We start from the raw sequence: 26,283 nt of genomic DNA on the forward strand, positions 1-26,283 counted from the left end.
GACAAGCACGCGCAGGATGATGAAACTCTTAAAAATTAAATGTTATCTTATTTTAATTATTTTTTATTTTTAACAAAGTAAAGTAAGCTATAAAGTAAAATAAGCTAGTTAATACATTATGAGAATATGTGTAATAATTGGAAAATGTTTTTCCAAATCTTAAACATAAAAAATAAACTGAAGAAATAAAGCGCATGACTTTAATATTAACTAGGCATATGAGATAAATGAAATAATAAAAGCAAGACAGCCAAATGTCACAATTTGTACAACAGACTGAAGTTGATCACATGCTACGCAAAACATGTGGTGACCTGACGTTTTACGTCACTTCGCAAGCGGGAAAAGTACACAGAACAACACAGACTAGAGAGGTGCAGTTATCTTTCTGCGTGTACCAATAACAAAAAGCAAAACGTGTTTCATCGTAGTTTTTCCGGGATATTGTACTTGTTGAACCAATGAAAACGCATACCGGAGTTACTTCTTGAATGCAACATGGAGCAACAGCTATCAAAGTAACGTTAGCCACAACAAAATAAGCCGCAATGCAGCGTTTGCAAGTTAGACGTCTGATCTAGTGATCTAACGTTATATCATATCTTTAGCTATTTTAAAGATGTCAGAATTGTGGTAAGTTAATGTAGGTTCGCATGCTTTTCCCAGTTTACACTGTGTGTAAATATAAAATGTATTTAATAAATATGTAAATGAGATCAAAATAATAGACTAAGGAGGAGGTTAACTGCTTACATTAACATGTTTACTATTGTAGCCTTTTCTTTTGTTTGTCTGCTTGCCTTTCATTGTCTGCGTTTTAAATTCCTAGCATAGAATCTGCTGGAGCCATAAAGGCAATAGACAAACAGTCCGTCCATCAGATCTGCTCAGGACAGGTGGTGCTGAGTCTGGCCACAGCTGTGAAAGAGCTGGTGGAAAACAGCATTGATGCTGGAGCTACTAATGTTGGTGAGTTTCAAGAATTACAGTTTGAGGAAACATTGTGATTTGAGATTATGCAGCATTGTTGTACATAAACGTGCAACATATTACATGATTTTTTTCACAGATGTGAAGCTAAAAGACAATGGCATTGAGCTGGTGGAAGTGTCTGACAATGGAAAAGGTGTTGAGGAGCAAAACTACGAGGGACTAAGTAAGTTGCATTTTTAGAGTTAAGTTTGCACGTTTGGTCAAACATTTATAATCATTTAAACACACACACACACACACACATATATATATATATATATATATATATATATATATATATATATATATATATATATATATATATTTATATATTTATAACCCTTCACTGTCAGCCCACTTTTTGTGTTCACTCTTGAAAATGATGTGTTACATGAAAGTCCAGGTTTAGACAAAAAAGAAAGAATACATATAGATATGTATATCATATTCTTGAATTCATTTTATGCAGTAAAACTGCAATATTGCAATTTAAAGTGACGTAACATTCTCTATATATAAATAATATTTTTTTATTTAGAAATCATGCTTTATTTCATTCACACATATCTATTTAATTTTTTATATTAGTTTCCGTTTTATTTTTAGTAATTCTAGTTTAGAGTTAACAAAACACATCCTGTGTTGACCAGAAAAAAGTGTAATGTTACTTTGTACTGCTTATAATAACTCTTTTGTAAACTTTTAGTAATGAAAATAAAACATTTCACTGAACCTAAAATATCTATTTTTATTGTAATAATATTTTAAAGTATGCATTTTTAATCTATTTTTTTTAGGCATTAGAGACTCAAAATCATGATCTGATTTATTAGAATATGTTCACCACTAGGGTATGTAATTTGTGTCTTCTCTACATTTGCAGCTTTAAAACATCACACCTCAAAACTGAAAGAATTTTCTGACCTGATACACGTGGAGACGTTCGGGTTTCGTGGTGAAGCTCTCAGTTCACTTTGTGCTCTCAGGTAACACTTAATTTATATCTTCTTGGAGGGATAATTCACCCCAAAACTATTTTTTTTCTCATTATTTACTCCCCCTCACATGGTTTCAAACCTTTGAGTTGAATTCGTTTGCTAAACACAAAAGAAAATATTTTGAAGACAGCTGAAAACCTGTAACCACTGACCTCTATAGTAGGAAAAACAAATACTATGAAAGTCTGTAGTTACAGGTTTCAAGATTTCTTCCAAATATTCTTTTGTTCATCAGAAGAAAGAGAGCCGAACAGTTTTGGAACAAGTAAAAAGAGAGTAAATGATGGCAGAATAAAATTTGTGGCTGAATTATTGCTTTAATGTTTATAGTATGAGCTTAAAGGAATAGTTCACGAAAAAAAGGAAAATTCTGTCATCATTAAAGGCATCATAAATACCTCTAATTAAATCAAAAAGCAAACTGAAATGATGTAATTTTGAACAAATCCAGCTAAAATTAAATTTTTAAATGTACTTTTTTTAAATGTTAGCAGTTCGAATCCCCTCACCAAACCAATCTTTTGGGGGAGTTCATTTAACTCCTAAACTCCTTTGAGCTACTATTGGTCAATGACGATTCTGCAATCAGTTGGTGTGTTCTGGAACTCCTTGATTTACCAATTCGTTTCTCATTCAGTGGAGGTCAGACAGGAGAAAAACATCCAAAACATTAAAACTAGTCACATGAACACACTGGAGACTTGGAGGGGTTCACACTGGACGAGAAGCCCACCTCGTCATCCTATTAATATTCTACGAGTTTGCACACACCAGCAGTGTCATTCAGTGTCTGTTCTTGTCAAATCAAAAACTATAAAGATGTGATGCATGAAGTACATGTGAGCAGCATGATAAGTACAACCTCACCTATTGCAGCTTGGGGATGTTGGAGTGTTCGAAAACAGTAAACCTTCACTCAGCCTTTTCAAAACTCTTTTGGCCATAAGAGGACGTATGAAAAAGAATTTCATTTAAAATATACTGGGCCTTTAGTCACCCTTCACATGATGCAAACATATTTGCGTTTCTTTCTTCTGTTTAACACAAAAGAATATATTTTGGAGAAAGCTTTAAATCTGTAACCATTGATTTAGTGTAGTGTAGTGGAATGAAGAAACTCATAAAGGATTGAAACCACTTGAGGATTAGTAAACAGTGAGTAAATGTTTGTTTTTGGGTGAACTTTCCCTTTAAGTTGATAACTAATGATCATGGCAGAATGATAATTTCCACTGTTTTGTCTGATTGCAGTGATCTTAGTGTTGTGACCTGTCATGAGAGTGCTCAGATTGGAGCTCGGCTGGTTTATGACCACGATGGTCGTCTCACTCAGTGTGTACCACATCCACGCCAACACGGCACTACCGTCACTCTTCAGAAGCTTTTCTCTACATTACCTGTTCGGCACAAGGAGTTCCAGCGCAACATCAAAAAGGTCGCTTGGAGATGATTGAATGCATGTTTTTTTTTATCTAGTTATTTAATATATTTTTAATATATTAATATATATTTAATACAAAACGGAAAATTCTATCATCCGTTTACTCGCACTTCTTTCCACTGCTGAACCTTAAAGAAGATATTCTAAAGAAAGCTGGAAACCATTGACTTCTATTATATTTGTGTTTCCTTCTCTGGAAGTCAATGGTTACTGGTTTCCAACTTTTTTCAAAACATCTTTTACATTCAGCAAAAAATTAAACCCATAAAGGTTTGAAACAACTTGAGTGTAAGTAAAAAATTGGGTAAATATATAATGTTTGATGGTGAACTGGTTCGGGCTTTTCTGTTTGGTTAAATGGAATGTCCTTTACAGGAATATTCCAAGATGATCTTCGTCTTGCAGTCCTACTGTATCATCTCCACCGGTGTGAGGATTACATGCAGCAATCAGATGGGACAAGGAAAGCGCAGCACAGTACTGTGCACCAGTGGCAGTAATAGCATGAGAGACAATATTGGAGCTGTGTTTGGACCTAAACAGGTAAAACCTACTAGTTTATTTAGTGGATCATTTAAGAGCTTTCATTCATCAAGCAAAACTGACAAATATAGAACAGTTACATTCTAGTATTATAGTATTATAGTTACATTATTATGACATATTATCATATTTTCCAGAAAATATCTTGCACAGGTTACTATCAAAATGAGCTGAGTAACTGAAAATATCTTACACAGTGCCTTATCAAAAATGATTTGCGTTGTTTGGGGCTTGGGTGGAACATTTTCATTGAACATGACTGAAAAATATGTTACCATTAGATCTAAATAAATCATAATGTTAGAGACCATGTAAACATGCAACTAAATTCTTCTCTCTTGCCCCAAAAAATCTTTGTGCGATTAATTTTAGAACAAAACAAACTGAAAAAAAAAAAATAGTTTAAAACAAATTGTAAGTATGTAGGCATTTAGTATGAGCAACAAATTAACATCAAGTCTCAACTAATTTATTAAATAGAATGGATCATACTCACTTAGCCCAATCTCATATTAAACTTGATTATTGAGAAGTGCCTATAGAGTACTTGTAAGTATAGAGTAATACTTCATCTATCTTTCCTCTCAAGTCTTTAATTTGTTAATAACTTTCAGACAAAGTTACAGCTTTCTGATTTTCTTCAGAAAAAGTCAGCTTAGCAACCGACTGCATCCTGCGATATCACTGTAAATCAAACAGGGCTACAGCTTTGTAATCATAACCCTATAACAAATACGACACATACGATTTGACATACCTGTAGGATTAGAACATTCAGTACATCATTGATCAGCTGCTGAATTCAAATCTGTCCTCCTGCAATGGCTGGCACTGAGCCACAGTGAGAAACACAAGTGCAGCGCTTGTCAAAAATCAAAACATCAGTCCTCTTATTGAAATAATATTTACTAATAAACAAGACTTTGTTACATGAATGCTGTTGTCTATGGCAGACGGAATGTGTTACAATGTGTTATTTAGATACACACTAGCCGCATTTCCACTGTCGGGCCAGTGCGAGCCAGGGCTTTTATCGGGCCGGGCCGGGCCAGAGGCCAAAATAATGTCGCGTTTCCACTGTCGGGCTAGTAGCTTCACGCATCACGCAAACCCCGCCTCCAGAACGTCCCCCGAATCAAACGTCACACAACCCTCAGATAAATCAGGCAGATAAAGTACACCCTTACATCATCACAAAATGAGTAAAATGAAGACAACTGTCGCATTTTATTATACGTCTATACGCACAGGCCTTTGTGTTCTCATTCATCATATTCATTTACTCTCCAACCGACTGTTGGCATCGAACATCAAGTGGTCTCGCCAGCACAGGGAGCACACCATCCATAATATAACACCCCAGAAATTCTCCGTCAATAACTCGGTAGAAAATGTATTTTATAACATCCTCATTTAGATAGACGCTGTCAAACATTCCGATTAATTTTTCCTTATAGGCTATGTGACATTAATATGCGATTCCCCTTTATTTAAGAATGTTGCCTATTATTCTGTGATTTTAAGGAAAGTGTTAAGTATTTCAGCACATAAGAGCAAGTAATAAAATATAGCCGATATTTCGTTGCACTCAGCAGCCTTTCACTAATAAAGCTCTTTGTATGTTTAAAATTTCATTTTAAAATTTTTGCACTTAAAAACATAAACCCTTGTTTGAGGACACAGGACACATTTTGTATTTGCAGTTTTGATGCGTTTGTAAATTGGACAGAAAAAAAGGTTGCATAGTTCCTGCTTTCACCCAAAAAATGCTCTGTTTGCAGGATTTTATCAATATCATTGTATCCAAATGCTTTATAGATAACATTTTGAACCTCCTCTTGTGTTTAATGTTTTTAGAAATATCTAAAATCTTTTTTTCAGATGGGCCTTTGTAAAATGAAAGTTTAATATTGCTTTAAATTAAATAAATTGTTATATTGTTTGTTTTATATTGATTTATTTATTCAATGCGATTTTATTACATCCGATATTTGTAAATCTTTAAATTATTTCAATATAGCTTAGGCTATTTCATCAAGATATGACACTATTGTTTTGAGCCTACAAAAGTGGATATGTATTTTGTAAAGTTTTTTTGTCTTTCTGTTTTCAGATTGTGTATTATCTCCAAAATAAATAACAAAAAGAAAAAGCCGCTCGCGGCATCAACAGAGTTGTGAAGGGAGCGCTCTTTTGCTCGGTCTCACACACATACAGGCATATAAACGCGCACAAACACACCTTTTAAACTTGACAAAAACTCTCGACAACCTTTACCGTCTGCTTTCTTTAATATGGTGTAAAGATTATTATGCGTTATTGAAACATCAACGAGGATGCAGCAAAGAAAACTCACTTATAAATTAAGATTTTATTATTTTATGCAACAGCCTTACATTTAAAAGAGAAACATAAGGGTGATCATAAGCAAAAAGACACCAGCCTATAAGGCTAGATGTTTTCTTTCCCTTATTTATTTGTATGGTGCATGCATTTGTGTGAGATCAGAAAAATAGTATCTGCCTCTTCTTTCACTCCACCCCGAAGCCCCAGCTGGCTCTTTTTGGCCTATGGTATTTGGCGGGCTGAAAAAGGCCGGCCACTGGCCACGAGAAAGCCCCACTTTGGCCCGATTGGGCCCCGGAAGTGACAGTGGAAACGCGACTGGCCTTGGCTCGCTCGCTTTAGGCGCGATAGTGGAAACGAGCCTACTGTTTATGTAACCAGAACATTTACTTTACTCTTCCAGTTAAACAGCCATTTCCTTTTTTGTGCAGTTTATGAGAAGTTGATGAATTGACGTATTGTAAATCCAGCAGCTCTAATCTTCATCGCAGAGCATGGGGGTGCATAAACCTTATGCATTGGCACGGAAATATAAAAGTGGATGCGTTCTAAATAACTTGTGAAGAGGCGTCAGCTAAACTATTTAAAAAGTATGTCTGAATGGGGTCAAATTAACTATGGATAAACAAGATAGGTTTTCCCCTCACATCCAAAAGCACACTTTTTGGGAGTCCTTTTGTTGGGGCACTGACTGTTATGCGATGATGAGTATACATGCTTTTCCCGGAGGAAGTGCCCACACAAGGATTTCTACTTTTGGTTACATAACCAAGAACCAGGCATGGAAAAAAAATGCGAAACTTATTACCACCTGAAAGTAAGATATTTAGAAAAGGCATATACTGAACTTTGTTTAAATAATATTTTAGCTTGACCCATGCTTGAGCAACAGATTCCAACTCTTTAACAGTATAAATAACTCTGAATGCATAAAATGGCATTAATACACCCGAAACCGAAACAATCAGCATGTGAGAAATTATAAGTAATATCGAAGTGTGTCTCTAGCACCATTCCAAATGTGTGCACAGACTCTGCATGATTTACCCTGGGATTACGTAGACCTGGAAGGGACATGATGGTTGGGGGAAAAAAATTGTGAAAGGAAAATATATTATTTAAAGTTTTTGCATTCCCTCACAAAACTAGTTCAACAAACACGTCCTGTTCACTTCATACATGACAACCCTCCTGTTTTTGCTGTGATTTTCCTGTATTTTACTATTCTATCCCACTATCATCCAATCATTAAGTATTTTCCTATATTTCTCCAATATTTTTAATCTTGAAAGCACATTGAAATTAATATAAAAATGTCTGCATTCACTATTTTTCCATTAAAGCTGTGCATCGATCATTGCCCTTCATATGCAACCTCTGAATCAGCGAGTACATGTATAATGCTGACTGACGGACACGCACTATATGATAAACTGATGCCAGATCAGCTTCTGTACACAGCATTTAAAGAGGAGCTAAAGTGCAGGACACTTTGGAATTTGGGTGTGTGTTAATAATATGTACACATGTCCATCCTGTGTGTTTTTATTTGAAACAACTAATTTTCTCTTAAATGAGCACAAACAGATTACTAATCCATTGCTTTCATTATAGATCTGTGCAGTCTAAAAGTGACGCCTTATTTTGATTACTTAAGTAACTGTTTGTGCTCATTTAAGAGAAAATTAGTTTTTTTTTTTTCCCATCCATTTTTTTTCTTTCACCCATCTTTTCCCCCCATCATCACATCCCTCACGGGTTTCCGTATGAAATAGATGATATTCAGATTATAAAACATGTTATTTGCATTATGGAAAATATAACGCATGTGTTATTATATCCAAGTTGTTTTGAAATAACATTTTTATTTCTTCTTAGCTTCAAAGTCTGATTCCTTTTCGTCAAATATCTCCCAATGATTCAGTTAAGGAAGACTATGGCCTAGGTGGGGTAGACGTTCCAAAAGACCTTTTTAAGTGAGTGTTTCTGTGTAAACATGAAAGATTAGCTTATTACCAATCCTGTTCAAACACATTAAAAAGCAATGTGAAGAATGTTGAATTGTTATGTTCCTGCTGTTGTTAAATTCTTCTAGCATTGATGGGTTTGTGTCACAAGGAGATCATGGCGTTGGCCGAAGTGCTACAGACAGACAATTCTTCTTCATCAATAAAAGACCCTGTGATCCAGTAAAGGTATGGTCTTTTTTCATCAGTTGGTAATATTACCTTGATGTAAATACTTTAAAAAGTGTTAGAAAGTAATATTTATTATTATTTTGGAAATATTTACAGGTCTCCAAGCTTGTGAATGAGGTTTATCACATGTACAATCGGCATCAATACCCTTTTGTTGCTCTGAACATCGCTGTTGCTTCAGGTAAGATTTTAAACATTGATTCTGATTTGGGTAGCAAAATTCATTTTGAAATGTAATATTCAAAACAGCTTTGCAGTATCTAAAATGGCAATGTATTTTTTTATTTAACTTATGAGTTTTGTGCAGAGTTTGGTGTGAAATAATATAATTGGTTTACAGAGATACATTTTAGCGCATGCAAAAGCAGGAAATTGAAAACAAAGAAAGCAGCATTTTTAAATTCACAGCCAAGAGATTACACCGTGATAATCTATACAGATAATAAAGAGCTATGGTTGATCCAAGCTTAAACGAACCTTGTCATGATTTTGATGAACAACCACAAAGCCAAGAAGAAGACCAGAATCTACCCTGTGCCCCGTAGTTGTTTACAAGGCCGTCTAAAGCACGAGTGGTTTCACTTTCTCGTGTGCATTCGCCACGCATCTATATTTGAAATAACAAACTTCTTGAGCTGACAACAATAACGTGCACATAATCATTGAAGTGCTTCTGACATCTGATGCTTTCAGAAATGGCCAAAGGCGAGAGTGACACACGAAAAAACAAAGGAGCAAATGATTCTTTCAGCAACCTAAAACATGAACAAACTGCCATGTATAACTATTATCATCACCTTTTGAACTGTTAGGAACTCAGATTGTTGGAATTACTTTCTAACAGAGGTTACATGTGCTGGTGAAGTTTAAAGACACAGATGAGAGGTTTGCACTAACTGTGAGCTATATGTTATGTGTTGTTTTTGAACCCAAATAAGGACTAAATGTATGCTGTGTGTTGTTTTTCTGTAATGGATAACATATCGGAGACTGTAAGGGTCTGTAAGTGTTCATATGTTGCGTTTATTTATTTATTTTATATAATTGCAGACGTTACAGTAGGCTATTTCGCATTGTCATTGATCTGCAGTCATAATCAAATCATGTTTATAGAAAGGTTGGTAATGAACATTTATACGCATACATAAGTTTTTATGGGTGTAAAGCATCTGTACTTTTCATATGATATGTGAACGACCCGTACAGCTTTACTTTGACATTTCCTCAAGCCAGAATGACAAGGGCTGAAACTTTCTGTAGTACTCCACACCCACCATGTTATTTGCCCATTTAGACTCATGCTTAGTAAAAGTAGGAAAACTCGCGCTTAAGATGTTTGAAAAGTCTATTTTGCAGTTAATTCATCACAACAAAATGAAGTTAAAATTGTTAACTTGACTACCTTTAATATACCTGACATACTTGACATTTACCAATATCCCAAGTTATTATCCTACTGCTACAGTAACCTGACTGAATTTTAGTCAAAAGAGGACTAATGATGATGGGCATGGGCAGATCAGCTGATATATGTTAAGTATATAAGAATGATTTATATTATGATTTGTATATTAAAACCTAAACTTTGGCATATTTAAAATAAATGTAATTTTTAATATAGAAAACTGTTCTTATAAATTGTAATAATATTTCAGTGTAGTTAAGTATAATACATTCAGTGTTGGCAGGCAGAAATCTCCCTTACCCTTGATTTATTTATGTTTTTAGCAGTAGTGTGTTTTATACAAAGTACATACACTTTATTTATTGTAATTTGTCATTCCTATTGGTTCGACCTTTCACACTTTAGACTGTGTCGATGTGAATGTGACCCCAGACAAACGTCAGATTCTTCTACAAGAGGAAAAGCTTTTGCTGGCAATTCTGAAAAGCTCACTCATTGCTATGTTTGAGACTGGTGTCAATAAAATCAGTCTCAATCACATTTCTCCTGCGTTTACCAGTAAGTATATAAGACTTTTTTGAGGTATATCATAATGTTGTGTTAAAATGTCATTACAGCTCTTAATGTTCTTTTTTTTGAAGGCATGAGTAGACCAACTGGGACAAGTGCTTGTTCGGACGATCAAGAAATGGGCTCTGTCTCTGAAACCCTTACTTATGATGGTCCTCCCAAAACTTCCATCAATCTAGCCGGACTGAAAGAAGCATTTTCAAACCACCAGGCTCCTGGAATTGGGTCAAAACAATCTAGTCACAAAGCTGCTTGTGCTGGTCCTTCTCAAAAGAAGATGCTTTCCTTTGTGAGCTGCTCTAAAAAAGTGACTGATTTTGTGAGGCCACCTTTAAAATCGCCTACAAGTTTCACCGCTGTTTCATCTATAAAACTATCTACTGTTTGTTCAGTTAAATATAAAAGCGCTTTTGATAGTGATGCTGATGGTTCTGGAGCTGCAAGCCCAAAATCAGCTGAAGATGATCCAGAGATTAAACAGGAAAACCATTCTGAGTCCGTTTTACACCATGTTATAAATAAAACCGATGTTAAAGCTGAGATTGTTGATGAACCTATGGATGAGAATTTATGGAGTTATGAAACTTTGCCAGAGACTAAATCAGAACAACACCAGAACAGAATTTTCAGTCCTGAAGCAAAAAGAGCGAGACGGGAAGATGAACCTCCAGCACAGAACTGTTTGGTGGACTTTAAAAGCAGGAATGCCTCTCTGAAATTTGATGCACCAGTCAACATAAAGAAGAAAACAGTGGTTTTACCGTTTTCTCAGCAGGAACTTTCTAAAAGAATGCAGAGGCTACAGGCTCAGAGGACAAAGAGCAATGAACAAGAGCCGAAATACAGAAGGTTCAGGGCGAAGATTAACCCTGGAGAAAACCAGACTGCTGAGGATGAGCTTAAAAAAGAAATAAGGTTAGACTGATTCTTACTATGATCTCCCTGCAGAGACACAAAACATTTTCTTTATTGTAGACTAGTTTTTCAGTTTTAGAAATGCAACAGAAATTATATTTTTGGTATGTATTGTTTATCACTTTTCCTATGTCTAGGGTGTGTGTGGGGTCTTAAAAAGTCTTAAATATCGTTAAATATATAATTTTAGGTCTTAAAACGTCTTAATTTAATGAAATATTGTGTTGGAGGTCTTAAATCTTTTTTTTAAAACAGATCCGAATTTTCCTTTGTTCATGTATAGTAACCCAGACAGACTGTTGTGCATACATTTAGTTTATTATCATTTTAAAAACATTTTATATATATATATATATATATATATATATATATATATATATATATATATATATATATATATATATATATATATTTTTTTTTTTTTTTTTTTTTTTTTTTTTTTTTTAAGAAAGTTTATGTAAATAAAGTGTATGTATATAACTAGAGCTTGCTTGTTTTGACACAATATTTAAAATATTTTGCTCAGAATTAACTAAAATAATAATATTTTTAATTATTATTGTATTAATGTGTTATTAAATTAAAAAAAAAAATTATAAACAACAAAGTTTGATCAGGCAAATAAAAATGTTTTCCGACTGGGCCATTTGAAAAACTCCTTGGCGTTTAGCCCTGTCTAAAATTTCATTCATAATGAGCTTAAAAGAGTCTTGAACTGTCTTAAATTTAACTTGCTGGAACCTGCAGAAACCCTGCCATGCCTTTTCCTGATGTTGTGTAACATTGGGTCCTTCTTTGGGAAATGGGGAACCAGTGGTTAATGTTCAAAACAAAACTTTAAACAGTATTACTTTAAATTCAAAGCCAGTTCAAAGCTTGACAGGTAAAAACAAAGCTCCAACTAAAGCAGTGTGAATCAACAGCAATGCATCCAAATACAATAAAATTCACACTAGTGCCATCTAGTGGTAGGTTCTTCATTGCACCTGTATCATACAATCTATGTATCATCTGTATGTACAACCAGTTGTGTTGTATTCAAGGTCAAATATGTTTTGTGGCTCTGGGCACATTTTATCTGGTGTGAAAATGGCCAAAGTGTCTCTTTTGGTTACAAAGGATGCAAACACCTGTCCTGAAGTGACAGTCTACCCAGTAATAAGTCAGACATGATTAACTTCCCTATATGTTCTTACAAATTAGTGTTGCACAATATCATTTCAGCATTGACATCGCATTCCACGAGGAGTCAGGAGTTGGGATTAAAGTTGACCGGACACCACAGTTCAAAAAATTTAAATTGTGGAGTCAAGTATCCAGAATAGAGTAAAAGTTATGTGTATTCGTTGACACCAGAAACTGTAAGCATTTTCAATGAGAATAAACCAGTCGGGCACAATAAGTGATTGCATTTGCAGCTTTAAAAAAAAAAATTGATTTGATTTCATTATTTAGAAGACAAAGAGTATGCGGTGTCATTTTTATATTTTATTATTCAGTTTGCTACCACAGATCTGCGAGTTGGATTATGAAAAATCTATGAAACATGTAATAAACAATTAAAATGTTTTCAATAAAATATATTAAAAATATATTAATAATATAAAAATATATTAATAATATATTAATATAAAGAAAGACATGTATTAAACCATATATCAGGTTAGTATTAAACCAACATGAGGATAAGTAAATCAATGTACGTTTTCATTTTTGCAAAGACTAAGCCTTCAAAGTACCAAAATCCTTCTGTTTATTAGTTTAAATGTTATTTTTAAGGTTTCAACTCTTTAATTTTTTTTTACAGCAAAGATATGTTCAAGGAAATGGAAATCATTGGTCAATTCAACCTAGGTTTTATTATCACCAAGATAAAGTCTGACCTTTTCATTATCGACCAGCATGCCACAGACGAAAAGTACAATTTTGAAATGCTACAGCAGAACACCGTCTTAAAGGGACAGCGGCTCATTGTGTAAGTCACACAGCACAGATTAGTGGAAATAGGAGTAGGGATTTATGTTTTTTAAAGCTCTTTTCTCTTTTTTTCCATATCCAGTCCACAAAGTCTCCATCTCCCAGCAATCAGTGAAACGGTGCTCATGGAAAACCTTGAAATCTTCAGAAAGAATGGTTTTGACTTTCTCATTGATGAGGATGGTGGGTTATCTGTCTAATAATTCTTATTTGGTACGTTTTCTCTCAAATTGATGTGGGTTGGTGTGTTTTTCAGCTCAGGTTATGGACCGAGTAAAGCTGGTGTCTTTACCTACAAGTAAGAATTGGACCTTTGGCCCGAATGACATTGAAGAACTCATCTTCATGCTTAGCGACAGTCCTGGAATCATGTGTCGACCTTCTAGAGTAAGACAGATGTTTGCATCCAGGGCATGTCGCAAATCGGTGAGTGCAGTTATTGCTCTTGATCAAACTCTTGACCACCTGTCAGAGGTAAATACCTCAAGTGCTGGAGGCAGAATGCTTGATTTTCAAAGTCAATGAAGTGCTGTTATTTTCACAGCTCACTTCTGGGGGCTTTTTCAATGCATTCTATAACTAGTACCTGGTACTTCATAAAAAAAATTATACCACCTTAGGTGAGGTTCCATAGGGCAATTGTACACTCACCAGCCACTTTAGTACACCATACTATTAGCAGGTTGGACCCCATTTGCATTCATAGCTGCATTAATCTTTCATCGCATAAATTCAACAAGGTACTGGAAATATTCCTCAGAGATTTTGGTTCATATTGGCATGATAGCATCACGCAGTTGCTGCAGATTTGTCGGCTGCACATCCATGATACGAATCTCCCGTCCCATCCCAAAGGTGCTCTATTGGATTGAGATCTGGTGACTGTGGAGGCCATTTGAGTACAGTAAACTCACCTTCATGTTCAAGAAACCAGTCTGAAATGATTTACGCTTTATGACATGCCGCATTATCCTGCTGGAAGTAGCCATCAGAAGATGAGTACACTGTGGTCATAAAGGGACGGACATGGTCAGCAATAATATGCAGGCGTTGGCGCGTTGCTCAATAGATATTAATGGGCCCAAAGTGTGCCAAGAAAATATCCCCCACATCATTAAACCACCACCACCAGCCTGAAGTATTGATACATGGCAGGATGGATCCATGCTTTCATGTTGTTGATGCACATTTTTTTACCCTAATGTCGAGGCAGAAATCGAGACTCATCAGACCAGGCAACGTTTTAGCAATCTTCTGTTGTTCAATTTTGTTGAGCCTGTGCCAATTGTAGCCTCAGTTTTCTGTTCTTATCTGACAGGAGTGGCACCTGGTGTGGTCTTCTGCTGCTTTAGCCCATTGGCCTCAAGGTTGGACGTGTTGTGCATTCAGAAATGCTCCTCTGCATACCTTGTAACGAGTGGTTATTTGAGTTTTTGTTGTCTTTCTATCAGCATTTGCGCCCAACAAACTGCTGCTCACTGGATATTTCCTCTTTTTTTGGACCATTCTCTGTAAACCCTAGAAATGGTTGTGTGAAAAAATCCCAGTAGATCAGCAGCTTCTGAAATACTCAGACCAGCACAAGAGCCCATCAGGCAACAGCAACCATGCCACGTTCAAAGTCACTTAAATCACCTTTCTTTCCCATTTTGATGCTCAGTTTGAACTGCAGCAGATTATTTTGACTATTTCTACATGCTAAATGCATTGACTTACTGCTATTTGATTGGCTGATTAGAGATTTGCGTTAAGTAGTTGGACAAGTGTACCTAATAAAGTGACAGGTGAGTGTATGTTAACTGCAAAAAGGCTCCAATAGATAATCTAATTAATTCGCACTGAAAACAGAATCTGTTTTTTATATTTCTGTGCAGAATAATATAAAAGTTATAATAAATAAATAAATAAACCTCTTAACTTTTACTTAAGGTTTATAATGCAAATCCAATTAGCACTTGTTTGGTGAACAAAGCTACAGCAGGTCTTAATACATCCAATAAAAGAAAATATTACTTTACAAATTGTATTGTATGCAATTCATTAAAACATTTGCATTTTATAATTGTTGCAGAAATTAAAATAACAAACTAAATAAATATATATTTACATTAGTAAATAGAGTGAATGATGGGGTCAGGTATCTGCAGATTTCTACTGCTGCAAATTCTGTGTGGACCTATCTGTTGCACTTTATAATCCTTTTGTAATTTAATTAGGTTAAAACATTTGTTTACTCTGAACATACAGTAAAGCAACACACAGTTCTTTTAGTTAATATACCTGTAAAAGTAATTTTTTTGTAGGTTAGGCCAACATCTTGATAATACTGGATTCTGTGATAAAAAACTTTAGCAATTAATCAGAACAAGTCATTTGAAACCATCATAAGCCTAGTTGTATACACCGAGGACTTGGAAGTTGTCACTTTTCCACTTTGTCAATTTTTGCCTATGATTTTGAGCATTTGTTTTTGTGTTTGACCAAATAGTTGGTGAGTAATTGTGCACTTTTGTTGTGTTTAGTTTTTTATACATATTGATTTGGAGTGTTTGTTTACATAGGTTATGGTTGGCACTGCCCTTAACACCAGTGAAATGAAGAAACTTGTGCTTCACATGGGAGAAATCGAACAGCCTTGGAATTGTCCTCATGGAAGACCCACCATGAGGCACCTTGCTAATCTGGATATGATTTCGCAGGACTGAAACCTTTTTTTTTTTTTGATGTGTGTAAATATATTGAAAGTCACAACAACGCTATTGTATTATTTAAAGATTTTATTCTTTTTACTTTGTTTTATAATAAAGTAACTTTTTCCCATATTGTTGTTGCCCAATTTTTGCAATTTTGTTGTTGTAACTCTATAATTTTTACACAATTTTTGCTAGCTTAGCCAAGACTAGACATTGGATGAATTATGGTGTTTAAGAAGCTTTTATAAAAACAACCTGGATAAATACTTCTTGTGTACATCAAGTGCATTATAGATATGTCACTTCAAGCTTCTTTCAGTTTAGACAGCTGAGAAATGCAAATTAATTAAGGACTAGCTTCAAGCCTTTACTGTGAGATGGATCAGAGTTAATGTTTATTTCCATAATAATGTGCAAGTCCATCGCTTCAGTGCATATTATCAGCCAGCTATGAGTTTTACAGAATGTTTGAAATACTTTACTTTAAGTGATAGAGACAGAGATGTGAAAATTAACATGGTTTCTTCATTCAAATACAAGTATAAAATATTCTTGGGTTAAGAACTGTTTGACAAACTGGGGTAAAAGTCAATCATAAGACTAATATTAAAACGTTCACCTTATCTGTCAGATTGTCCTACCGTGGCTTGCCGTACTGGTATGTCTTAGCAACTGACAGCTTGTTACTATGTACACTCCAGAGGCGGGGTTCAGGCTTTCTTAATAGCGGCGATGGCTAGAGGAGACAACATGAAAAGTTCTAACAAATCTACACCAGAACCAACTTTGAGTAAGACGTTAGTAGAGTCCTCCACGTCCAGTTTATTGTCGGAGTCCGTCGTAGAACCGGAGGATGGACAAGACTTGTCGAGCTCAGCTGTGTGTTCCGCATCTACCGTTTCTCTGCCCCCGAATGAAAATCAACCTATTGGAGAGCACGACCGGTGCCGTAAAGTTCCCGTTCTTCACAGTATAATCGTGGAAAGGTTAGATATCCGTTATAAATATGATACAGAATAGTAACAAACAGTGCTTATAGTGTTAGCGTTTTTTTTTTCTTCAGATATGAGGGTGAAAAGTGTGGAGAGATGTTTCATGGAGAAGGGGTCGCTTATTTTCAAGGTGGTCATGTTTACAAGGTGAACGATGACGACATTTCTGTACTGTCATACCCAATATAAATTAATTTAACAACCACAAACTCATAAAGCATTGATATTGCTACAATATAATGAGAAAATTGTAAATGGTTAAACTGTTAGGTCAAAAATGCAAGCATGAAAACAGTTAAAGTGTATTTCAAACTTAAATTTGGTTCATTCTCTATATAGATTTATTGTTTCCTCAGGTAACAGACTTTAAACATTTCTTAATGACAAACAATAGAACATCTCAAACTGAATTCATGGAGGGCCACAGCTCTGCACAGTTTTGCTCCAACTTTAATCAAACACAGCTGATCCAACTAATCAAAGTGTTCAAGACTACTCGAGACTATTAACCAGGTATGAGTTGGAGGTGGATGGAGATAAACTATGCAAAGCTGCGGCCTTCCAGGAATTGAGTTTGAGACCACTGATATAGAAATAATTTTAATTGAATTCAAAGCTAGTTATTTAAATCTTTTATAAAATATATAAATTATTAGGACATTTACATTGTAAAGGAAGATTAAAAAATTTTATCTACTACATGTATCCTTCATATATATATATATATATATATATATATATATATATATATATATATATATATATATATATATATATATATATATATATATGTGTGTGTGTGTGTGTATATATATATATATATATATATATATATATATATATATATATATATATATATATATATATATATGTATATATATATGTATATATATATATATATATATATATATATATATATATATATATGTATATATATATATATGTATATATATATGTATGTATATATATATATATATATATATATATATRTGTGTGTGTGTGTGTGTGTGTGTGTGTGTGTGTGTGTGTGTGTGTGTGTGTGTGTGTTTTACTGATTTCTAACATTGTGCATTCATTAGGGTAGTTTTTCGCATGGGTTAATGCATGGCTATGGTGAATATATCTGGTCAGACGGTTTAAAGTATCAGGTATGTATGTAAAGTTTTAATAGAGGTTACTCAGTTGTCTAAAACTGTACAATATTTAGCATAGGATTGCATAAGTTACATTATAACCCTGTGTTTAATTACAAGGTTTCCTAAAGTTTCATGTATATAATTATTAATCGCAAAATTGCCTTAACTTTTGCATTTGGCAGGGTGATTTCAAAGTAAATGTTCCCATGGGTCACGGGACATACACATGGCTAAATGGCAGCACGTATGAGGGAGAAGTGCACCAAGGTATCCGTCATGGTGTCGGAATGTATAAATGTGTCAAAACCTTAACAGTGTACAGAGGTCAGTGGTACCTGGGGAAAAGACAAGGGCAGGTATGTACTTACACATACACACATCCAATGTCTCAACTTTGCTTACACGCAATTAGTAATAAATTAAAATCTGGTGACAGGGGGAAATGTTCTATAACCAAGAAGCCACATCATGGTACAAGGGCGAATGGGTGAACAACTGCAAAGAGGGATGGGGAAAACGGTGGTATGTTTTCTGCAATGTACATTTATTTACATCTCTTTCCAAAATTAATGAAATATATTAGTTAATTAATAAATATATAGTTTTAGTTCACCAAAACTGAAAATTCTGTTATTATGTATTCACCCTCATGTCATTCTAATCTCCTGATATTTTGTTCATATTCAAAATACACATTAACATATTTTAGATGAAGTCCAGAAGCTTTATCGTCCTTTATAGACAGTCAGTGACAATCTTGAGTCTTGGTTCAAAATCCAATTGTCAAAACAGTCCATGTGTCTTCAGTGGTTCATCTGTAATCCTGTTTGTGCTCTAAAAAATATATATTTTTAGCATTAGATAAAAAGTAATATAAAAGTAATCCGAAAGTATTTAGATTCATTTGTCTTAAATTTGGAATCAAAGAAGACTGTCTGCTGTCATTTGGAATGCACCAATAAAAATTCCCATGGCCAGCAACATGTATCAAAAGTGGAACAATCATAAAAAATAGTGCATTATTTATTTTCGAGCCATTAATGTCAACTTTAAAAATAAGCGTTTATTGGCCGATATTGTTATGTAATTAACCACTTAAAAGTTTTTTTACTGCAGCATTTTAGAGACTTTTACCATTAAAATGACAAACACTGTTTATATATGTAGCCCTGGATGAACAAAACTAGTTTTAGATTGCAGGAGTATATTTGTGGGAATAGCCTAGAATACATTGTAGGGGTAAAATTATAGATTTTTCTTTTATGCTAAAAAAGATGAGAATAATAACTTTCCTGCTGTAAATATATTAAAACATAATTTTCGATTGGAAATGTGCATTGCTAAGAGCTTAATTTGGACAACTTTAAAGGCATTTTTCTCAATTTGTGTTGTGAACCCACAGATTCATTCGTTCATGTTCCTTTGGCTTGGTCCCTTTATTCATCAGGGGTTGTGTGCTGGATGCCTTTATTAAATATCCTAATTAAATAAAGAAACCAGAATCCTCTCTTGGCTATATTTTGTTAGCTAGAGTTTGTAATGTTGTTCAAGGAATAAATTAATATCACACCGCACTACACAAGGTATCTTGATGAGTTCTGCAAATGATGTCCACTCCAGCTGAGAAAATTAATAAATTACACTTTTATTAATAAAACATATCCAGTGACAAAGAAGAATAAAATAAATACAAGAACAGAACAAAACTCAGCAACACTTTATTTTAATGCTCCATTTGTGTGTTAGTAGACTGCTTAATAATATCTGTTGATACTGCTCCTTCAACAGACAATTAACTGACCATAAGTAGCTTAGCAAGTAACTAAACCTCAACCCTAACCCCAATTTAACAGTCTACTTATAATCTAATGAGAATTAGTTGGCATGTAGATGCAATGTAACTTAAACAAACAGACCATCAAGATAAAGTGTGACCCAAATTTTTTTACTTTGTTCTCTGTTGAGAATAAAGGGCGTAAGACATTCACTATAAAGAAGACAGTTAAGTGTGCTGCTGGTTTGTGTGCTCCAGCCCTTTATACAGTATTCATGCATAGATGTTACTGCTGATATACTTGGGTATTACTACATCAGGAAAGCTTGTAGAATATCTATATCAAGGTAGCTAGTAGTATATCTCTAATCATGTCAATTATTTTGGGCAGTTCACCAGGGTTGTCCACCAAAGTTATATTTTTTAGCTGGCCCAGGATCTCTTCTTTTGGAGGTAACGTTCCTATACCTCCACTAGGTTGCTATTGTAGCAATTTGGTTAATTTGGTTCTCTGTATCCTCCCTTAGTGCCAGCAGATGGCTAACCCACTTTAGTATGCCTTCTTTGATCTCTTCGAACTCTCTGTCAGAGGCGCCTCTCTCACCTCTTACGCTTCGTCTCATTGCTAACAGCTGTTTTTGTAAGCCCAGGAACATCCGAATATGTAAATGAACATTACTGAGAAACACCCATACACTCTCACATTCCCACACATACACTACAGCCAATTTAGTTTACCCAATTCACCTATAGTGCATGCCTTTGGAGTATGGGGGAGACCAATGGACCCTGGAGATACCCATGCAAACACGGGGAGAGCATGCAAACTCCACACAGAAATGTCAACTGGCCCAGCCAGGACTTGAACCAGTGACCTTTTTGCTGTAAGATGACAGTGCTAACCACTGAGCCATCGTGCTGCCCCAATCCTCAGATTGCATATTTTTAAATAATTGTATGTCGGCTAAATATTGTCCCATCCTAACAAACCAGTATATTAATGGATTTCAGATGGCATATAAAACTCTATTTCCAAAAATCATCTCTTATAACTGGTCTTGCGATTCAGGGTCACATATGAACACATAAAAAACTGTATTAAGCTCAGCTTCACTGTTCCTCACAAACTACAACATTTGCTACAGTTACCCATCTGGAAATGTGTATGAGGGGCAATGGAGGAATAATGTTCGACATGGAGAAGGAACAATGAGATGGATTGATTTGGATCAACAGTACAGTGGGCAGTGGATAAACGGCACCCAGGTCTGTCATTTTCTATTCCAATAAATGTCATGCCCTTCATTATGTCTGCTTTCTGAACAAATTTTGACAACTTTTATATTTAATCTAGGAGGGAAAAGGAACACACACATGGTTCCGTAAAAGAGCTCCATCCTCTCAGTACCCTCGCATGAACGAGTACACTGGAGATTTCGTTCAGGCCATGCGTCATGGTCAAGGACAGTTTTTATATGCCAGTGGGGCTTTGTATTGTGGACAGTGGAAGTATGATAAAAAACACGGACAGGTACACCACCTTTAAAACTATACAGATGTGCTGGTTTATAATTCCAACACTGCATATGTTATTTGTTTTATTTTTTTGCAGGGGAGATACATCTTTGAAAATGGAAGGGTGTATGAAGGGGAGTTTAGTAAAGACTGCATGGCTGAGTTTCCCGCCTTCACTCCTGGTCTGAGTGGGATTACGACTCCTTTTCCAGATGAGAGTAAAGATTTGAGTATTGTTAATGCTAATAAAATGTAATATTAGCTCTGTGGAATACTAGATTTTGATTGGTTGGATAATGATTGTGCCTATTGTTAGTGGCCACCTATTTAATTCATTTTTATATTCTTTTTTTTTTTTCAAAACAGTAGGAATTTTGACTTAAAGTATATGATATGAAGATTTTACAAAGGATAAAGGTACAAGACTGTATACTTTATTGAGAAATTTTTTTTTAATCTGATAAGGATTTGTAAATGACAAAAACAAGAAAAAAAAAAGAAAAATATAAACAATTAACTTATGGTCATTGGTTGGATGGATGGATGGATGGATAGATAAAAAAGTTTTTGTAAGATATCAGCATGCAACATATTTTTAAAGCATTTCTAAAAGTATTTTTAAAGTGTAAGGAGACCTACTTCATAACTTTGCTTGCTGTGACTCCAATTGGGGGGATTTTCTGTACAGCATCATGGATAATGTAGCTTTTTTGCACTCCAGAATTAAACACAATTGTTGTTTTAATAAAAAAAAAAAAAAAGTTGAATTATGCCAACAGATGGGTTTAACAAAAGCAAATACAACTGATTTACAATAATGGAGCTCACAACATGTCTATCTGTAATGCTTTATCAGGTGGGGTATAAATGAATTTACTTATAGAAATAGATGTCTTTAATTCCAGAACCCATTTTGACAATTCCATTTTAATGACCTGAATCTCTTTCACATTGAGAGCCATTGTTATTAAGGTTAGTTTTAAAACACTGGTTTAATTAAGTTAGCATGTATTTGTTTGTATAAATTGCTGACTGTAAATGATCCTGTGCATAGAGTATGTCAAACTTCAACCTAAGGGATTTTTGTTACTTTTGTGTTCATCTCTGTGCATTAAGATGATTCATCCAAGGGAGCTTCACAGTCAAGCAGTAACGCCTCACCTCTCGGATCTGACATGGTTTTAAACATCCAGACCCTTTTAAATAGAGTTTCTGAGGCCCACAGAGAGCAAGAGTTCAAACAGGTTTTTGCCTAATTTCCTACCTATTTACTTCCTTTTTTTTTTTTTTTTTTTGTCGAATGAAAATGTTTATTCAGCATTTGTCAGGCTGTGAAATGTCAGAGGTGATTTTCCACATTTGTTGACGTCTCTTAGTAAAGTGTGTCATAGAATGAAAATATATTAAGGTGCCATAAGGCAAATCAAAAGCATTATGGGACCTTGAAAAAATGTAAAACGTGAATCAAGATACAGAACATTTCGGATTTAATTTTTTTCTATAGTGTTTTTGTGTGTAAACATTCTGATTGACAGAAATTTAGAGACAGAAATCTCTCGTCTGTGTTTTGAAGATGCGTAATATTTCTTATTGTTTCGCAAAGCCAGGAGGGTGAATGTCAACAGGATCTTTATTTTGCTGTAAACTAACCCCTCATCCCTTGTCTTTGTTTACAGGTGGAATTTGCAGTGCTGAGACACATGGGTTTGTTGAGGGAAATTTATAGCTTCTACAGCAGCCTCGGACATGAACAGTCTTTAGACAAAATATTCCCACTGACCCACCTACAGTTTTCGCGCTTTCTCCTGGACTGCAGGGTTCACCAGCATGGAGTCACACTAGCACAAATATATCGTCTTATCAATGGTAATGTATTTGAGCATCTGAATGCTGAGTGAAGATTTCTGTTTTATTAACAAGTAATTATTAACAAGTTTTCTTCTCTTTTTTTTTCGTTTTTCTTGTCTTTTTTTAATTCTTGTCTTTTTTTATATTTAAGTTCATTCTCCTTTCACTGCAATTCTTCCAAGAGAGTGTATCAGCTATATTATCATTATAGCGTATCATATTTGCCACAAAGATATTGAGTGAGTATATTGCCATGATAAAAAAAAGTTGTTTCATTTTTTTTGTCACACTAACCACAGATAATTTTTCCATGTTTCAGATGCTCAAATAACATACTTGCAGCATGTTTTTCAAAGCTCATGAAGCAGAACATCATTCCCAATGCAAAAAGTGTGAAAGGTAGATTTTTAAAAATATTTATTTACATTAAATGTTGTTATTGATTTGACATATTACAGTTTTTCTTCATTGGTTTGGCTCATTTCTTGAAACAGAAATTACATTCTCAAAACAACATGGACAAACCTCCAAACCACTTGGCAATTGTTCACAACAGACTTGATTTTCTCATTCATTTCATCAAATTGCAAATGTCTAAGTACATCTTTGCAAATGATTAAGTACAGATAGCCTTCATTTAGCACAATTTCCAAGTGAATAGATCTTGTTGATCTAAACTGATTGTTAATTCTCAGTCTAATGTTTGTTCTCTCCAAAATGTATCAGCGTCATTTCATTGTATAAGTCATCACATGCACAATAGTCTGTACAAATGTCAAAATTAGTCAAGACCATGAATACCAAACAGTTGGTGAATCCTTGGAACATTTGATGACAATTTATTACAGCTATTTATTCTTTTTGCTCTGATGTGTGGAAGTTACTTTGTGTGTGGTTGATCATTACAATAATAAAAAAAAAAGAGTTACTATTTCCTTGGCAATATGAGTGCAATGTGTGATGTCAAACCTTGGAGGCTACTCTTACCCTAAAGTCCTATTTCTTTCTTTCAGTTTTATACACAATTGTATTCTGTTAGCTAGACAAAAACAGTACAGTAACCATTGTCAGTGTAAGACTGGGCTAAGACTGTAAGGTGAACATGATAATATTTTAGTGGTCCTTTGCCATAATGGCAAAACATCTAAACATTTTGACTTGCAGTGCTAACACAATGCTAAAGGGACAAAGCATTTTGGGGGCACTGACTGTTGGGAAAGGTATGAGCTTTTGCAAGTAAGCTATAGTGTTGTGCTAAACCACTGTTTTGCCAAATGATCTTAGAATTTTGAGAATGTGATTTCTGTTTCAAGAAATGAGTCAAACAAATGGAGAAAAACTGTAATTGATTTAAAAGACTATTTTTATATTTATATACATAAATATGAGCAATACCACACAAGTAGCAGTGCATTATGGCTGTATATCGGCACTGGTGGGAGGCGTGCTTTGGCACAAGGCCGTAGACTTTAGTGTCCCACCAGTAATGATATGCAGCCACATCACACTGCTACAAGTTCAATGGCATAATTGTGTATATAAAAATGAAAATCAAACACAGAGAGGCTGCGTCAGAAACCGCCTACTACTCAGTAGGTACTGCATTTGAATTTAAACGTATAGAAAAGTACGTTCTATACAGTATGAATGTGAAAAGTATAAATGGAATTCGGACAATCTACATCCGCCATTTTGTCATGGTCACGTGACCTACTTACGTCAGTTGCGTCGCTTTACTTCCATTCATGAATTCGCTCGCGGGGCATCATGGGATAGCGCAGCATGCATGGGATGCGCAATCCGGAATCTCGCCAGAAGTAGTAAGTCATCAGGGTACTTTTCGCATACTGATTTTCGAATTCTATGAATTCGGACATACTACTCGGCTTGCATACTGATTTTGGCGTACTATATAGTATGGAAGTATGCGGTTTCGGACGCAGCCAGAGTCTAAAACTCATTTGTATGAGGAACTGCTTTCTTCCACCATTCGTTTACATCTGCAGCTGACGTCAGAACAGTAGAAACCGTTGCTACTTCACAAACATCACTTTAGAGCTAGTATTTGAATGATTCTCCAGCATAATGTCTAAAGTGATGACAAAACAAGTGATTTTGCTCACATTTTAAGATTATAAGGCTGAATGACATTAAATACATTAGTCCAGAGACGTTTTCCAGTATTTCTCAGTTGCAATCGGGGGATCACAATAAGTAACCCTGAAAAAGCCAAAGCAGAGTCAACACTACCAGATTACTGTTGTGTTTGCGACAAGGAAAAATGATAAACACATGCTGGCATTTCTTCTTTCTTTCTGTTTTCTGAACTAGTCTGCAGTAACGGAAACAGATGGCCAACCAAAAAGTAACTTAGGGTTATACAAACAGTGGCCAACACAAAATACATACATTCCGGATATGCGAGTCCCATCTCACACTCAAAACACTCCAATAACTATGGTAAAAATACAGCACTACAACATACAAAAGAAAGTGATATCCTTAGAATGTCACTTACCTGTTTAATAGTGATTTGATCAGCTGTAGTTAGAAATCATGCTGTGTTTTTCGCCTCTAAGGGCTTATTATGTGGTCTCTTGCACTATCTTTGGGATGGACAACATCAACCGTCTGCTCAGTATGACAGGCTAATGGATGCCGACGTGCTGTATCACAGAAATTATAAATATTTTAAATAGTCACTATCCTTTTAAATAAACTGCATAGTCACAATCTAAACACCTACATTCTCACCTAAAAATAAATGGGATAAAACTTAAATGGTATGGAAAACATTTGATTCTTTTGCCAATTTATTTTAAAAACTTTTTTTAAAACAGCAAGAAGGTCTCTGCTTCGATTATCGGCTGGGTCAGGTGACATTTCTGTGTGGAGTTTGCGTGTTCTTCCCGCGTTCGTGTAGGTTTCCTCCACAATCTAAAGACTGTAGTGGTTTTCTT

At 34.9% G+C, this 26,283-nt stretch overlaps 2 protein-coding genes across 4 annotated transcripts in view; both read left to right on the plus strand.

The window, feature by feature from the left end:
• Window positions 1-326: 326 nt before the first annotated feature.
• pms2 (PMS1 homolog 2, mismatch repair system component) lies at window positions 327-16,185 on the plus strand. 2 transcript variants are annotated; one of them, XM_688556.9, is made up of 15 exons: window positions 327-633; window positions 830-969; window positions 1,070-1,156; window positions 1,856-1,958; window positions 3,222-3,405; window positions 3,787-3,954; window positions 8,179-8,276; window positions 8,396-8,495; window positions 8,595-8,679; window positions 10,309-10,461; window positions 10,545-11,388; window positions 13,196-13,363; window positions 13,448-13,548; window positions 13,622-13,791; window positions 15,927-16,185. In XM_688556.9, exons 1-15 carry the CDS (start codon window positions 620-622, stop codon window positions 16,068-16,070), a joined length of 2,559 nt encoding a protein of 852 aa, XP_693648.6. In that variant the 5' UTR covers window positions 327-619; the 3' UTR covers window positions 16,071-16,185. The 2 variants fall into 2 exon arrangements, with proteins under 2 accessions (XP_693648.6, XP_073774451.1); XM_073918350.1 differs by having other exon boundaries at window positions 327-518.
• A 565-nt stretch (window positions 16,186-16,750) lies between these two features.
• The window catches only part of rsph10b (radial spoke head 10 homolog B), a 14,174-nt gene continuing 4,641 nt past the window's right edge, over window positions 16,751-26,283 (plus strand). Inside the window, 12 exon segments of one of the 2 annotated variants that reach the window (NM_001076759.2) lie at window positions 16,775-17,044; window positions 17,122-17,197; window positions 18,130-18,198; window positions 18,369-18,542; window positions 18,623-18,708; window positions 21,106-21,226; window positions 21,315-21,491; window positions 21,573-21,693; window positions 22,592-22,719; window positions 23,152-23,341; window positions 23,475-23,562; window positions 23,643-23,722. In NM_001076759.2, coding sequence (NP_001070227.1) covers window positions 16,791-17,044; window positions 17,122-17,197; window positions 18,130-18,198; window positions 18,369-18,542; window positions 18,623-18,708; window positions 21,106-21,226; window positions 21,315-21,491; window positions 21,573-21,693; window positions 22,592-22,719; window positions 23,152-23,341; window positions 23,475-23,562; window positions 23,643-23,722 — 1,564 coding nt within the window. In that variant the 5' untranslated portion in view covers window positions 16,775-16,790. 2 annotated transcript variants of the gene reach the window in all.

Source organism: Danio rerio, chromosome 12 (genome assembly GCF_049306965.1).
Source record: "Danio rerio strain Tuebingen ecotype United States chromosome 12, GRCz12tu, whole genome shotgun sequence".
NCBI classification, from domain to species: domain Eukaryota; kingdom Metazoa; phylum Chordata; class Actinopteri; order Cypriniformes; family Danionidae; genus Danio; species Danio rerio.

Bases quoted from the DNA above. Each gene is read 5' to 3' on its own strand.
- pms2 (XM_073918350.1), top strand. From the start codon at position 499: ATGGAGCAACAGCTATCAAA. The intron at 970-1,069 runs GTGAGTTTCAAG...TTTTTTTCACAG, and splicing joins TGCTGGAGCTACTAATGTTG to ATGTGAAGCTAAAAGACAAT. The intron at 1,157-1,855 runs GTAAGTTGCATT...CTACATTTGCAG, and splicing joins GCAAAACTACGAGGGACTAA to CTTTAAAACATCACACCTCA.